The 16,174-nt window shown below is 37.2% G+C and overlaps 1 protein-coding gene across 3 annotated transcripts in view; it reads left to right on the top strand.

The window, feature by feature from the left end:
* Positions 1–16,174, top strand: part of DTNB (dystrobrevin beta) — a 220,036-nt gene that overhangs the window by 13,429 nt on the left and 190,433 nt on the right. For all 3 annotated transcript variants that reach the window (XM_045549188.1, XM_045549190.1, XM_045549189.1), the window contains exon 2: positions 7,657–7,724. In XM_045549188.1, the coding sequence (XP_045405144.1) occupies positions 7,658–7,724 (67 nt within the window). In that variant the 5' untranslated portion in view covers position 7,657. The remainder of the gene's footprint in view (positions 1–7,656; positions 7,725–16,174) is intronic.

Below are 16,174 nucleotides of genomic sequence, written 5' to 3'. Positions count from 1 at the left end.
GGACTGTTTTCTTGTTATTGAGTTTTATGAGTTCTTTATAAATTTGCATACAAAACACATATTCATCAATTATGTGTTTTGAAAATATTTTCTTTCACTCTGTGGCCTGTCTTTTTATTCTCTTAATAGTATCTTTTGCATAACAGTTAATTTTGATAAAATCCAACTTACCAATTTTTTATTTCATGGGATTGTGCTTTCCAAACTCATTCATTTAGTTTGGCTTTGGGCTTAGGGCATTAAACAGCCTCTTCTAGGAACTTCCAGTTTCAACCCCTTTTAGATTTAAGAAACTTTGCTTAGATTCTCAAAGCTAGGACTCTGGTCTTCTTTATACTTTATAGTCTAAAGCTATGCCCTGGTTCTTTAAGTTGTGTGAAATGAAGCTCCTGAGTAGGGTCATTGGGATCCACTGAAGATCAGATTTGTTTGATAAATTTACCTAGTGTATTTCTCTGTATGTCTGAAGAATGAATTACAGGAGGAAGGGGGTGGAGAGTTCTGAGATCACAAGGTCATAGGATTTTATTTGTGCATTAATGTGGACAAAGATTTTGGCAGTTGAAATGGGAAAAAGGGGTGGATATGAGAGTGATTATGAGGAAGGAAATGGCAGGGCTTGAAATTAGAGTTAGTATGTGAAGGAAATGATATTAGTTATCTCTAGATTATGTGGCTAAGGAAAGGCAGAGTGCCAGGAGTCCAAGTGGAAGGAAGTAGAGAGATGTGCTTACATTCATGGAAGTATTGATCTTCAAGGTTATAACAGGATGGCAAGGGCATATAATCAGCTGTGCTAGTGGGATTACATAGATTCTTTTGGGTATGGAACTGTTAAAAACATAATTACAAAGATGCACGTATTAGTATACAAAAAACACTGGCATGGAGTCACCTATTAGTAGGCATGGAGAAATAGTACATATTAATCTCAGTTTATGTGTATCCCATAAATTTGGATTTTATGTACTCTGAATTATACACTTGGTTGAAATGAAATGACTTGATGTCTTAGTTCCCCAGTAGCTGACTCTTAGACAAGGATTTGAATGCAAGTATTTTTTTTTTTTTGGAGGTTATTCTAGGAAAAACCAGTTAGGAGAGTGTGACGTGATATAGGAAAGGGAAGATAGCAAAGATAGTAAATAAAGGGTTTGTTATCCAACTAGTTACTAGAATGAGTAACTACTAAAGTTTATTCCCACTGGGAAACTCTAGGAGCCAATGTAATGCATGTGTTTTAGAGTTACAGTCCTTAAGGGGGCAAGATGGCTGGAGTATTTATTATGTATACTGTCTGTCTCTGTTGATCATCAGTTAAGATTGTTTCCAGGAGGTGGTAGATCTGTAGTATTTTAGGCCTACCATGCAGAGAACAAAATGGGCTCTGAAAATTAGAGAAAGCCCTCAGGTGCTGTCAGTCCCAGTGTACAGGTTAGAGGACATGGGAAGGCACCCTTTGACTCCTTAATACCTTGCCATGCAGTTCCAGCTCTTCAATTCATTTTCTGTAAGCCATCATTTAAAAAATTTATTTCAGACTTAAATGAGCCATTCCAGCAGCATGTTAGGCCTGGCTCCAGACGTCGTTTTTGGAACATTAAATCCTGAGTCATGGGAGAGTGCCCCACATCAATAAACTTTTCTTTACCAGCCTTATGTTTGGCCCCCAAATTCAGCACTCTCAAGATCCATTCCCAGGTGTGTTCTTCTAGTTCCTGCCAATACATATCTTCAGGCCTAACAGCTGTTCTGGTGAATCAGTTCTTTCCATCCAAAGTAAGGACAATACCTCCCTATTCTGGCAATGTCAAGACTTGACCTTAGTTATTAGCCTATATGCAGTAAGGGAGATAGGGACAGATCTTGAAGAGGGTGAGCATCTTTTGAGGCATGCATCTCAGATGACCCCTTTGTATAGTTTTTGGGCAGAGGAGACTGCCATCTTGTAGCAAGAGGAAGAGAGCCACTTCTGGCTTAGAGGATTGGAAGAATCTTGGCTGGACTGTGAACTGAGTCGTCTTTGTGATTTACCTACTTTCACAATCAGAACTTGGGTCTGATTTTTAGCAGTCTGCCTTCAAAGAAATGCAGGTGCTGGCAATTGGAAACTGGTCAGTTATACCTTAAAAGTAGTATGCGTGATGGAATAAAGGCAGGGTCTCCTCTACCTGCTGAGTCAACAGATAATGTCAATGTTATGGCTACTGTGGAGTAACAAACTTTTTTTAAACACTGGTTTGGTAGCCCTTAGGGAATACTTACTATGTGCCAGTAATCGTTCTAGCATTTGCTGTGAATCCTCACAACAATCCTATGAGAAAGGTACTCGTGATCATCCCAGTTTTGCAGTTTTGCATATGATGGGTCTGAAACTCAGAAGGGTTAAGTAATTTACCCAAAGCCCAAATGATGGAGCTAGCGTTTGAAATTTAGCTTAACTGACTTAAACACAGTCTTTTTGTTACTCCACATTGCTTCACAAAGGTATCCACATCATGTCCATTTGACGAGTGATGAACTTGAGATACAGAAATTGAGTGACAGGTGAGTTTCAAGGCTAAAGATAACTGTAGTTTAGAATTCAAGATGCCAGTTCTTCTGCTGTTGAATACCATATTGAACAAGCTAAGTTTAATACTGGCTGCTTTTGAATTTTTACTATATTTAAAACTCCATTAGATAGATAGTCTCTCTCAGGGTTCTCAACCTCTGCACTATTGGTATTTTGGACTGGATAATTCTTTGTTGTGGGAAACTGTCTTACGCATTATAGAATGTTTAGCAGCATCTCTGACCTCTGTCTACTAGATGTCAACAGCACCCTCCCAGTTGTGACAACCAGAAATGTCTGTAGATATTACCAGATATCCCATGGAGACAAAATTGCCCTGGTTGAGAACCAGCTTAGTCTCTGAAGGTGATTGTGTCATGACGGAACTCACTTAGAGTAGTTTAGGAATTTGCTTTGTGAGCAGGGAGCTGTATTGCTTTAAGATGGAAAAGCGCTGTATGGTGGAAAGAGCACAGGCTTTGGAATCAGATCGAATTGCTTATCTCTCAGCTCTGCCACTTGTCAGTCTTGAATAAGGTATTTGTCTCTGGTGTGCTTTTGTTTCCTCATTTCTAAATGGTATCTGGTAGGTTGTGGTAATTAAACTAGATGATGGTATACATGGAAGTATGAGGGGAAAAAGAGAAAAAGAAAAATATAGTAGAAGGACATGAAGGGAAGATACAGAAGGGAGTTGGTAAGAGAACAAGTGAGAGGTACATTAGGAAGGTCTAAAATGGCAAGTGAGTGCCACACCTGCTGTCTTCCTGCTTTCCAGTTCCAGTCACTAAGTCTGAAAGACAGCTCTGTGAACAGTTTCTCGTGTATTCTTTCAGAGATTCTCTTTGTACACAAGCATTGAAGACACGTGTATGTGTATGTCTTTCTTTTTAAAATTTTGATCATACTATTTTAGGTTTAGTTCTTTAGAAGCAGAGCCTGAGTTGGGGATTCTTATGCAATAAATTTATTGAGGTTGTGCTGTCAGGTGAAATCTGTAAGGGAATGAGGGAAGCAGAAGAGGGCATAGGAGCAGGGCTAGGCCAGGGAGTCCTCAAAGTGTGGTTCCCAGACGAGCAGCATCAGCACTAACTGGAACTTATTACAAATGCAAGTTCTCAGGTCCACTGTAGATGTACTAAATCAGAAATTTTGGGGTGGGTCCCAATAATCTGTATTTTAATAAGCCTGCTAGATAATTTTTTTCTTTAAATAGACTTTATTTTTTTTAGAGCAGTTTTAGGTTCACAGCAAAATTGAGTAGAAGGTACAGAGATTTTTGCATATACTCCCTGCACGCACACTTGCATAGCCTCCCCATTATCAACATCCCCCACCAGAGTGGTACATTTGTTGAAGTTGATGAACTTATCTTGATACAACATTGTCATTGAAAGTCCACGCTTTATATCAGGGTTCACTTTTGTCCATTCTATGCATTTGGGCAAGGGTATAATGACATGTATCTACCATTATAGTATCATACCGAGTAGTTTCACTGCCCTAAAAATCCTGTGTTCTGCCTGCTCACTCTACCACCACCACCCTCGTAACCAATGATCTTTTAACTATCTCCATAGTTTTGCCTTTTCTGAGATGTCATATGATTGGAACTATACTGTATGTAGCCTTTTCAGATTGCCTTCTTTCATTTAAATTGCATTTAAAGTTCATGTCTTTTCATGGATTGATAGCTCATTTCTTTTTAGTGCTGAATAATATTCCATTGTCTGGATATAATACAGTTTATCCATTCCTCTTGGTTGCTTCCAAGTTTTGGCAATTATGAATAAAGCTGCTATAAACATCTACGAGCAGGTTTTGCGTAGACGTAAGTTTTCACCTCCTTTGGGTAAATGCGAAGGAGTGTTATTGCTGGATTGTATGGTAAGAGTATGTTCAGTTATGAAAGAAACTCCCAAACTGTCTTCCAAAGTGACTATACCATTTTGCATTCCCAGCAGCAATGAATGAGAGTTCTATTGCTTCATATCCTCACCAGCATTGGCTGTTGTCAGCGTTCATGATTTTGGCCATTCTAACATGTGTATACTGGTATCTCCTTGTTTTGATTTTCAGTTCTCTGATGATATGATGTTGAACATCTTTTCCGATGCTTATCTACTATTTGTACATCTCTTTTGGTGAATTGTCTGTTCAGACTTTATGTGTTGCTTGATTTGAGTTTGTAATAATTGTGTGATTTCAGGATACCATCATTTTGTCAGTTATAATTAAATTTCTAAAGTATCTACTTTGTGCTTTTATTGGTTTCAAAAAGTCCAAAGACTTTCTTAAAAGAAAATACATCAAATCAAATAATATCTATCCTTAATTACAAATGAGATTCTCCTTGCTAGGTTTATAAACTACTTGTGTAATAGTAATTGTAATAATAACAAAAATAGCAGCTACCATTTGATCTGTGCTTAGCTCAGGCCAGGCACTGTCTAAATGCATTACTGCATTTAATCCTCTCACAAGAATGGAAGCTACCTGAAGGCAAGGACTTTGTCTTTTACTCACTGCAGTATTCCCAGTACCTCTAGCTGCACCTGCCACATAAGAGCAGCTTAATGAATATTTGTCCAATGAATGGTTAATGGAGTATATATAATTTTTATGCCATTTTAGCAATGAAGAATGAATTTTAGAGTGATTAAAGCTCTTCCCCAAGGATGGACTTCCAGCAATGGAACTGGAACTCAAGCCCATGTGGAATAATTGTTGTCATTTTGATAATGGGGACATGCTAACTTGATTGCAGCCAGACATACGTAGATATTTAATATTAATTACTATTGCTTTAGGTCAGGTTGGCAAACTTTTTCTTAAAGGACCAGATAGGAAATATTTTAGACTTTGCAGGCCAAATGCTTTCTGTTGCTACTATTGAAGTCTACCATTGTAGCATGAAAGCAGCCATAGGTAATACATAAATAAATGGGTGTGGCTTTGCTCTAATAGAGCTTTATTTGCAGAAACAGGTGGCAAGTCAGATCTGGCCCATGGTAATATAGTTTGTGTAGTTTGCCAACCACACTGCTTTAGGTGATCTCTTGCCACCTTGCCACAGGTAATTATGCATGCAGGCATGGGCCCTCAAATTGCATGGCAGTACTTGTAGTATGGTGGTCAACCAGATGATCCAGGATATGTTTATATTAATTTTTTTCCAAGATTAATCTGGAACTAAAAACAAAATTTAGAAAATTGTCATGAAGAACTTAGGGGTCTCCAGGAATTCTTATCCCTGGAGAAGGGACAAGAATTACTTTGGAAAGAAGTGCTGTAAAGGAATAGTAAAAGTAGAAAAAAGTTTAATAAATCAGATATATTATAAAGGACATATGACATTTTCTGTTTTAATCTGTGTTTAACTTTTAAATTTGTATTACCCAGTGAGAGACCAAGATTGGGGAGGAGCAAGCTTTTGAATTATTTTTTTCTTTGTAATTATAGGCTACTAATACCAACTCCTGTTTTTTCTTTAAGATCTAGATTTTATTAGATTTTTCTGTTTCTTGTTTTTTTCTTTGACTTTCTGTTTAAAATTCTTTTGTCTTGGGGCAAATTATTAAGTAACCATCATTTATGGTAAAGCCTACTTGGTAACATTTCAGTGATGTAGGAGAGGGCCAGTATTAATGATAAAATACTAAATACCGAATGTTAAGGAATATATTTACATTTTTAATTTTCTCTAGGATATAACTAAACTTTTCATAAGCAGGTAACTTGCTTTAATGGATATATAATTTATGGCCATCACATAATTTGTGATTCCAACATATTCGAGAATGACTTAGAGCAGTTTAATCTATAACATTTTAATTATACTTGAGAATGGTTTACAACAGGTTAATCTACTTAGGGAAATTATTTGGCTTATGCACTTTGTCTAGATATTTTTTTTCTTCATAGGGTAAGGCAAACTTCAGCTGAAATTGTCACAAATTTTGCATCAATAGGGTCCATATAATAGGCTTGTGTTCTAGCTTTTCAGGCATAGAGATTTGAAAATATGTATCTACAAGTAACAATTATGTAAGAAGTTTAAGGGTTAGGATTCCACTCTACCACTTTTGAGTTGTGTACTCTTGAGTAGGTTAGTATTCTTTTCTAGGCATCTGTTGCCTAATTTATAAAATGAAGATAATAATAGATGATCATAATAATACCAGCACAAAGGGTTTTGTGAGGATTAAATGAGATAATGCATGTAAAGAGTTTTAACAGAGGCATAGCCTAAGTCTGTCAATGTAAATTTTGCCATATGATAGAAAATTTACATTTAGGAGATCTTTGGGTTTGGGGATGAATACCTTTTTTCTTTAATATAAAAATAGGGCTGAGCATGGTGGTTCACACCTGTAGTCCCAGCACTTTGGGAGGATGAGGTCGGAGGATTGCTTGAGGGCTGGAGTTTGAGACCAGCCTGGGCAACATAGCGAAACCCTGTCTCTACAAAAAATAAAAAAATTAGCCAGGCATGGTGGTGTGCATCTGTAGTCCCAGCTACTTGGGAGGCTGAAGCTGGAGGATCCGTTCAGCCCAGGAGTTCAAGGCTGCAGTGAGCTATGATTGTGCCACTTCAGCCTGGGCGACAGAGTGAGACCCTGTCTCTAAAAAAAGAAAAAAAGAAAAAAGATTTTATTTATTTATTTTATGTATAAGCCAACTGTTCTTATGTTCTTTATTGCAGCCTTTCATTGTATTTATTTTCTAAATTGTATTTAGAAACATGTTTATCTATCAAACATGTTTATTTATAAAACAGTAATGATATGGGAAACTGTCTCAACTAATCCAGGACTCTGCAGAGAAAATAAAGTTAGAAATAAGACAGCCCCATATTTTCAGCACAAGAAGCAAGTATACAAGCTCAATTAAGTATGACTTATTAATATTTTAGAAGCTATCAAATAAAAGTACAATAGTCTACCTTTTTCTGTATCAGGCTTCCAGTTTATTTTTACTGATATGGTCTTAAAATGTGCATTTGCAACTTGGTTTCCTGTACCTCTTTTCAGTAGAATGATTAGCACTTGGTTGAATTCTCAAATTATACAGTGGTTTATTGTATCTTTCTTTGTCTCCAGGATGATTGAGGAAAGTGGGAACAAGCGGAAGACCATGGCAGAAAAGAGGCAGCTGTTCATAGAAATGCGTGAGTCTTGAGTGCTTCTGGAATCTTTGTTCCCATGTGCAAGTTCCCAATTTTCATCCCATCCCTTGTGTGTCAGTTCCCAGCAACGCTGAATTGGCTTTCCTGCAGATGGATCATGTTGTTTCATGCCTTTGCTAAGGCCATTGCCTCCACCATCTGACAAACTGCTCCTGCCTACCCTTCCAGACTTAGAAGAGGGGTTTTCTTTCCCATCCAGCTTTTAGTGCATTTGTTGAGGATCTGCCATGTTCCAGGCACTATTCTAGGTGCTTGGGTTACAGAGGAGAACAAAACAGTTCCTGATTTCACTCATTTTAGTAAGGGGAGGCAGACAGCATTTTCCCCTTGCTAAAATCTTACTGAGCTAAAATCTTATTTAGATCAACATCACCCCTAAACCCCAGCATAATTATCTTCTATGGATGCCCAAATCACCTTTTTCCAGCCTTATTACTTGAGTGTATTATCTAGGTATTGGATTGATTTAAGTATGTCAATTTTTTTTTTTTTTTTGAGACAGAGTCTTGCACTGTTGCCCAGGCTAGAGTGAGTGCCGTGGCGTCAGCCTAGCTCACAGCAACCTCAAACTCCTGGGCTTAAGCAATTCTACTGCCTCAGCCTCCCGAGTAGCCAGGACTACAGGCATGCACCACCATGCCCGGCTAATTTTTTCTATATATATTTTTAGCTGTCCAAATCATTTCTTTCTATTTTTAGTAGAGACGGGGTCTCACTCTTGCTCAGGCTGGTCTCGAACTCCTGAGCTTGAGCGATCCACCCACCTCGGCCTCCCAGAGTGCTAGGATTACAGGCGTGAGCCACCGCGCCCGGCCTAAGTATGTCAATTTAGAATCTAATACTCTTTCTCAACTCTTTTTTTAGTCTTCTTGATTCGTTTATAGATTTCTACCTAGGTAGGTAGCTATACCATTTTTTAAAGAAAGATGATTTTGAATCATCCTCCCACCTTGGCCACCCAGAGTGTTAGGATTACAGGTGTGAGCCACTGTGCCCAGCCTCTAATTTATGTTGGTTTACTAAGGCCATTTATTTTCAGACTTTTTTTATGTAAGCATTTAAGAATAAAGTTTCCTGTGTGTGTCTTTTTTTTTTTGTATCCCAAGCATTCTTTTTTTTTTTTTTTTTTGAGACAGAGTCTCGCTCTGTTGCCCGGGCTAGAGCGAGTGCCATGGCATCAGCCTAGCTCACAGCAACCTCAAACTCCTGGGCTTAAGCGATCCTACTGCCTCAGCCTCCTGAGTAGCTGGGACTACAGGCATGCACCACCATGCCCGGCTAATTTTTTCTCTATATATTTTTAGTGGGCCAGATAATTTCTTTCTATTTTTTTTAGTAGAGACGGGGGTCTCACTCTTGCTCAGGCTGGTCTCGAACTCCTGACCTTGAGCGATCCACCCGCCTCAGCTTCCCAGAGTGCTAGGATTACAGGCGTGAGCCATTGTGCCCGGCCCCAAGCATTCTTATGTTTACTATTTTCATGATGAGTTCTCTGTGTTGTCTAATTTTCATTATGAATTATTTAGAAGTATCCTTTTAAATTTGCTAATAAATATTTTAATTAAAAAATCTTTGTAGCTTAATTGGGTTATGGGTCAGGGAATGAGGGATGATCTAGAATCTTTGATGATATTTGTTGATATTTTATGTTTTTCCAAATATTCCATGAGTGCTTGAAAATAATGTATATATGATTTCTGCATTATTTAGATCAAACTTGTTGCATATTTTATTAAAATCTTTTTTGTCCTTAGTGATTTGATTGCTTGATCTTAGTTGCTGAAAGATGTTAAAAATCTCTGCTTTGATCGTAGATTTTTAAATTTCTCCTTATGTATAGTTCTGTCAGCTTTTGAAGCTTTAGTTCTTAGATGCATGTACCTTTAAAATGTTATGTGTGCCTAGGAAAGTGAATCTTTTGTCATTATATGATTAGCCTCTTTTTCTAGTAATGCTTTTTTTGCTTTGAAATTTATTTTGTTGTATGTTAATAAAACTGTGCTGGCTTTCTTTTGGTTAGCATACGTAGTACAGTATGTATATTTTCATTCTTTTCCTTTAAAATTTTTTGAATTCTTATGTTTAATTTTGTGTCTCCTATAAACAGCATAAGTTAGATTATTTTTTAAAAATGTGACAATCTGCCTCATCACTGAAGAGTTTATTCTGCTTAACCTTTTTTAAATGAATACTGATATATTTCATTTTTTCTATCTTATTTTGTGCTCCAATTTTTTTTTTTTCTTCTTTCTTGCCTTCTCATAGATAAATTGAGCTTTCTTTCTTCCCTTCCACTCTTCCTTCTACTTGGCTATGAATTGTATGTATATTTTTTCTGTTCTTTTTGTGGTTAACCTAGAAATACTAACATCAATTAAAATGAAGTTTAAAGCTTATCAATATTTATAACTTTGTTCAAATAATACAAGAATATTAGTCTGTTTTAGAGTACCTCCTTTATGAAATATATGCTATTTTTAGTGTTATCTTTTTTAACCTCACAAATTAGATTTTGTTATTATTTTATATAATCAGTTTTCCTGCAATCGAATCCATTTAGTTATCACTTTCTTTGCTTGCTTTTATTTTTTTTCTGCTAAATCTAGATAAGTTTAATCTAAATCTAGGTGGAGCCAGGCATGTGTCCCACCATTTCCTTTTGTGGGAATATTTTCTCTGCTTTTCCTCATTCACCCACTGAGACGGTCATCCTTCAGTGGTCTTGGCTTGTACCTTCCTCTCTGATGGGATCTCTGGCTTCATTTCTGTTCCTCAGGGTTTTTATTCCTACTGTCAAGAAAAAAATAAGAAAGTCATTTATGTTACTTATTTGAACTAATATTCTTTTGAAAGTTTTTTTTTTTCCTTATTGGAAATGCTTATAAGAGTTTTCAGGCAATTTGGAATGCTATTATACTTACATCTACTAAATGTGTAACCTTATCTCCCCTTTCCTTCCTTTTCTTCTCCTCATCCCTCTTCTCCCCATTTACATTGCTTTTTGACAAAATACCCTTACTTCTTTACATCTCCCATTGGTTTGCTGAGCACTTCTACCAAACCTATGGCTCCCTGGGACACAGTTTGGAGTCCTGTGCCCTACCTGAAGGAGGCTAAAAGCATGGATGTTTTGTACACAGGAGAAGGAGGTGGCTTCCCCACTATTTTTATCATCTCCCTCTATCAACCTATCTTTGTTAGTGTCCAAAATTGTATCTATAGTTTGTTTAATCTTTTGGCTTGGTATATTTTTGAGGGAAAGTAGATCAGAGTTTTTTGTACAAGGAACATAGAACTTGCCTAATTTTCACTTATTTATTCATTCATTCAGTCAATATTTCAAGTGCTAGTTTTATTATATCTTAGTTTTAGGTATATCATAGTGAACAATAACAACAAAAAAATGGCCTCTGCCTTCATGGAACTTAGTTTCCTGGAAATGGAAACAAGGAACGATGAGACAGTAGGAGCTATAAAGGGGAGGACACAGGGGTCCAGCAGGGGTCTTGGAGAAGAGATGTCAAGGCTGAGTCAGCCTGATGACCTGTGAAGGGAGTGCTGGGACAGTAGTACTTATAGGGGCCTGGAGATGAGTGGGCTTGGCCCATTTGGGTAATTATATGTTGTCCAGACTGATTGGAGTTGGATGTGAGATGAAATCTGAGCCAGACCTTTTTAGTTGAGTGGGGAAATCCTGTGTTTCCTCAACCTAGCTTGATTATAAGACTGTCTTGGGGCATGTGTTAAAAATGAAGAGTCCAGACCGGGTGTGGTGGCTCATACCTGTAATCCTAGCACTCTGGGAGGCCAAGGCAGGGGGATCACTTGAGGTCAGGAGTTTGATACCAGCAAGAGCAAGACCCCATCTCTACTAAAAATAGAAAAAATTAGCTGGGTGTGGTGGCACACGCCTGTAGTCCCAGCTACTGGGGAGGCTGTGGCAGGAGGATTGCATGAGCCCAGGAGTTTGAGGTTGTAGCAGTAAGCTATGGTGACTAGCCAGGGCAAGAGAGCGAGACTCTGTCTCAAAAAAAAGAAGATTCCAGGTTTCTGTCTAGAAATTTTGATTTAGTAAGTAGATTTGGAGTGGGGCCTAGAATTCTATATTTTAATATTGTGCCTAGGCAATACTTATGATCAGATGATATTAATTAACTTTTAGAATCACATCATTATCTTCCACTGTGATTGTACTTAGCAGAGTTAGCTTCATATCCTTCTGCCTTCTCCTATTGCCAACACACATGCCATACTGGCTATTACTTATCTCATATTTATTATTTATATCTCCTTACTTATAAAAAGACTTGGAAGTTGATCTGGCTTCCACATTTGTCATTTGCCTAGAACTGTTCCCCTGTCCTGAAGTCTAAGGAGGTGTTTGCTGTGCAATAAAATCTCATCTGAGATTGCATTTTTCTTCAACATTTTAACAAATAGAACTGCATCCTCCTTAGTGGAAGTATAGTTACACAAAATATAGGAAGCTGTCAGCAGGAATCAGCTTCAGAGTGATATCTCAAATAAATGTTTTAGAAGTAATTGCGGAGTTTTATGAGGAGTGGCTTTTAACAAGTGGCTCAGTGCTGTTCTCAAGGTTTTCCTTGTTGCTAGAGTGGTATTTCTCATAGAATTTTAAGCATTTGATATAAGCAGGTATAAAGAAATCCTTCCATTTGTCTCTTTGCTTTCCTTGGGATTTGATTATACCAAATAACATTCATATCCCATTCTCATAAATGAAGAGATATAATGTGGACAGAAGTTTTAATATCTTCTTATCCTTTTCCCAAATTTCTCCCATACCTCTTGGGTATCCAGTGTTCTTGTGTTGCCCTCACTTGCTCAGTAGCTTCACTGGGCTTCCTAACTGGGGATAGAGTTCTGCCTGTGTAGTTAGTTAGTACCCTTTGTACCATTTCTTAAAAAGCTTAAAACATACTGTCATTAGTATTAACATGACACTTACCGTATTTCTTATAAAGAAGTGAAGGGTAATTATTTCTACTTCAGAAGCCCAAAGGGCTAACATATTCATTTTCAGTAGGTTTTTTTGTTTTGTTTTGTTTTGTTTTTATTTTGAAGCAGAGTCTCACTCTGTTGCCTGGGTTAGAGTGTCGTGGCATCAGCCTAGCTCACAGCAACCTCAAACTCCTGGGCTCAAGCAATCCTCCTGCCTCAGCCTCCTGAGTAGCTGAGACTACAGGCATGCACCACCATGCCCGGCTAATTTTTTTTTTTCTATATATGTTTTTAGTTGTCCATATAATTTCTTTCTATTTTCAGTAGAGACGGGAGTCTCGCTCTTGCTCAGGCTGGTCTCGAACTCCTGACTTTGAGTGATTCTCCCACCTCGGCCTCCCAGAATGCTAGGATTATAGGCGTGAGCCATCGCGCCCGGCCTTTTTTTTTCTTCACTGAGAGCTTTCTGTTTTCTTTTGTATATGTCAGACCACAATATTTTTTCATTGAGGAATCAACCTGACCCTTACATAAGGAAAGTATTTAAAAAGTGAAGGCTGTCCTTAGTGGTAGTGGATGATGATATTCCTTACAGAAACCAGGAAAGATGACTGCTCCAGAAGAAGATAGATATATGGGTAGTTTTAGAACCCAATTAAGTAGAATGTTGGCACTGTGAGATTTTAATAAGGTTCTAAGATTATAGATTATATCTTAACTTTTAGAAATTATTTTGGGATTTGGATTGCTATTAGGTTTTCAGAAATTATATTATGGCCATGGTTCCCTAGAATTTCTGAATCTTGTGCCATCCCACTGGTATCTGTACCTTTTCCCCACTGGGTTTTAAAGTGATATGTTTCACAAGGAACAATGGCAAAAAAAAGAGTGACACTTAATTCTTGACTAGTACCTGAAACTTTAGTATAGTGGTCTCTGGCAAACTGGGCTGGAGCATATGGAGTTTCTTATTTTCCTAAACTATTAATAGTTATTTTTGAACTTGTGTGATATTTGCTCTATTTCATCTTTTGCAGTACCCAAATCTGACTCTAACTGCACTGGAGAAAGGGTCTGAAGAAAGTGAGTTTTATACCAGGTGCACTGACTTTTTCCTATAATTACTTCTTCTCCATTAGCAAACATGGCCTAATAAATGATCTGCAGTCTGATCAATCAGATTAGTAACCTTTCTGTTTGTCAATTGGGGATGGAACTTTCCTAGCTGTTCACATTCATTTTCTTAGTATTTCCCATGAAAATATTTCATAAAAAATAGACATTAAAATTACCCTCAGTGATTTAATGACAGATTATTTATTAAATGCCCTTGAAAATTTTTCAGTATTTTTTCTTTAAATCATTGATTTGGTTTTTGATCTATTTATGTTTAATTGTTCCAATTTAAAATATTTAGGTTGAAATAGTGATATATTAAGAAGCTAAATGAGTAAAAGAAAATAGAACTGAGTAAATTTAACAAAAGAAGTATGGATCATGTACCTAAATGTAAGAGCTAAAACAATAAAACTATAAAACATTGTCGGAAGAAATTATGGAAGACCTAAACAAATGGAAATATATTCTGTGTTAAAGGATTGGAAGACTCAATGTTGTTAAGTATTAAGTAAGGGTCAGCATTCTCTAAATTGACCTACAGATTCAATGCCATCCTCATAAAAAGCCAAACTGGCTTCTTTGCAGAAATGGATGGGCTGATCTTAAAATTGATATGGAAATTCAAGGGACTCAGAATAGCCAAAACAATCTTGAAAATGAAGAACAAATTTGGAGGCTCATACTTTCCAATTTCAGAATTTACTGCAAAGCTGTAATAATCCAGATTGTGTGCTACTGGTATAAGGATAGACATACAATCAGTGAGATAGAATTGGAAGTCTGGAATTAAACCCATATACCTGTGTTCAGTTGATTTTTGACAAGGGTGCCAAAACCATTCAGTGAGAAAAGAATAGTCGTTTAAACAAATGGTGCTGGGACAACTGGATATCCATATGCAAAAGAATGAATTGGACCCCTACCCCACACCATATAATAAATTAACTCAGAATGGATCATATACCTAAAGTAAGAGCTAAAACAATAAAATGCTTAGAAGAAAACATAGGTATAAGTCTTCTTGACCTTGAATTAGTCAAAGCCTTCTTGCATATGATGCGAAGAGCACAAGTTTCAAAAGAACAAATAGATAAATGGGACTTTATCAAAATGATAAACTTTTGTGCTTTAGTGGATACCACCAAGGAAGAGAAATCCCTGCCCACAGAATGGGAGAAAATATTTGCTAATCATGTATCTTGTAAATGACTTGTATCTAGAATATATAAAGTACCCTTATAACTCAATAATAAAAAGTCAATCCAATTAAAAAGTGGGCAGAGTGACTGGTAAGAGGAAGAGGTTTCTTTCTGGGATGATGAAATGTTGTAAATTGATTGCAATAATGGTTGCATAACTCTGTGTATATAGTAAGTAGCATTGAATTATATATACACTTTAAATGGATAAATTGTATGGTATATGAATTATGTTTTAATAGAGCTTTCATATTTTAAAAAAAGAAAGTAGGACTATGTATCTACAGAAGGATAGAAATTTTGTGAGGATCAGGTGATGGAGGAAATAATTTTATTCCTGAGATTAAGATGAAGGTTGAGGCTGGGCGCGGTGGCTCACGCCTGTAATCCTAGCTCTGGGAGGCCGAGGCGGGTGGATCGCTCGAGGTCAGGAGTTCGAGACCAGCCTGAGCAAGAGTGAGACCCCGTCTCTACTAAAAATAGAAAGAAATTATCTGGCCAACTAAAAATATATATACAAAAAATTAGCCGGGCATGGTGGCACATGCCTGTAGTCCCAGCTACTCAGGAGGCTGAGGCAGTAGGATCGCTTAAGCCCAGGAGTCTGAGGTTGCTGTGAGCTAGGCTGATGCCACGGCACTCACTCTAGCCCGGGCAACAGAGCAAGACTCTGTCTCAAAAAAAAAAAAGATGAAGGTTGATTGAAGAGAGACTAATACATTTATTCACCTTTTGGTCAATAAATATTGCTTTCACCAAAAACCTGGAAAAATTCTTCCTCTCCACACCCCCCGCTGCCCCTCTTTAACCATGAAATGAACACAAATGAGAGATGCCTGTAAATACAGGTAGAAGATAATTTGTGCCAGCTCACTTTCCCCTTATTGAGTCAAAAGTTGTTGCCAGATCTTATAAAGGATAGATGAAATAAAAAACTCACACTAGGGGCCAAACCTATCTAAAGTGGCCTTAAAATTTAGGGAGACTTCATTTGCAATAAATTTTAAAATGAGAACAAAGTGTGATTTGTAGACTCATGTAATTTTAGGCTTTGTTCTATTTACTATGGCTGTATATCACTTACCCCTAAACAATCATTTATTTTGTGTATGCATTTTGTGGGTCTGGACTTAAAATAGCATCTGGTGCTGA

This window comes from Lemur catta, chromosome 4 (assembly GCF_020740605.2).
Source record: "Lemur catta isolate mLemCat1 chromosome 4, mLemCat1.pri, whole genome shotgun sequence".
In the NCBI taxonomy this organism is placed as follows: Eukaryota; Metazoa; Chordata; class Mammalia; order Primates; family Lemuridae; genus Lemur; species Lemur catta.
The sequence above is the reverse complement of the archived record's forward strand: the minus strand, read 5'-3'. Positions and strand labels throughout refer to the sequence as shown.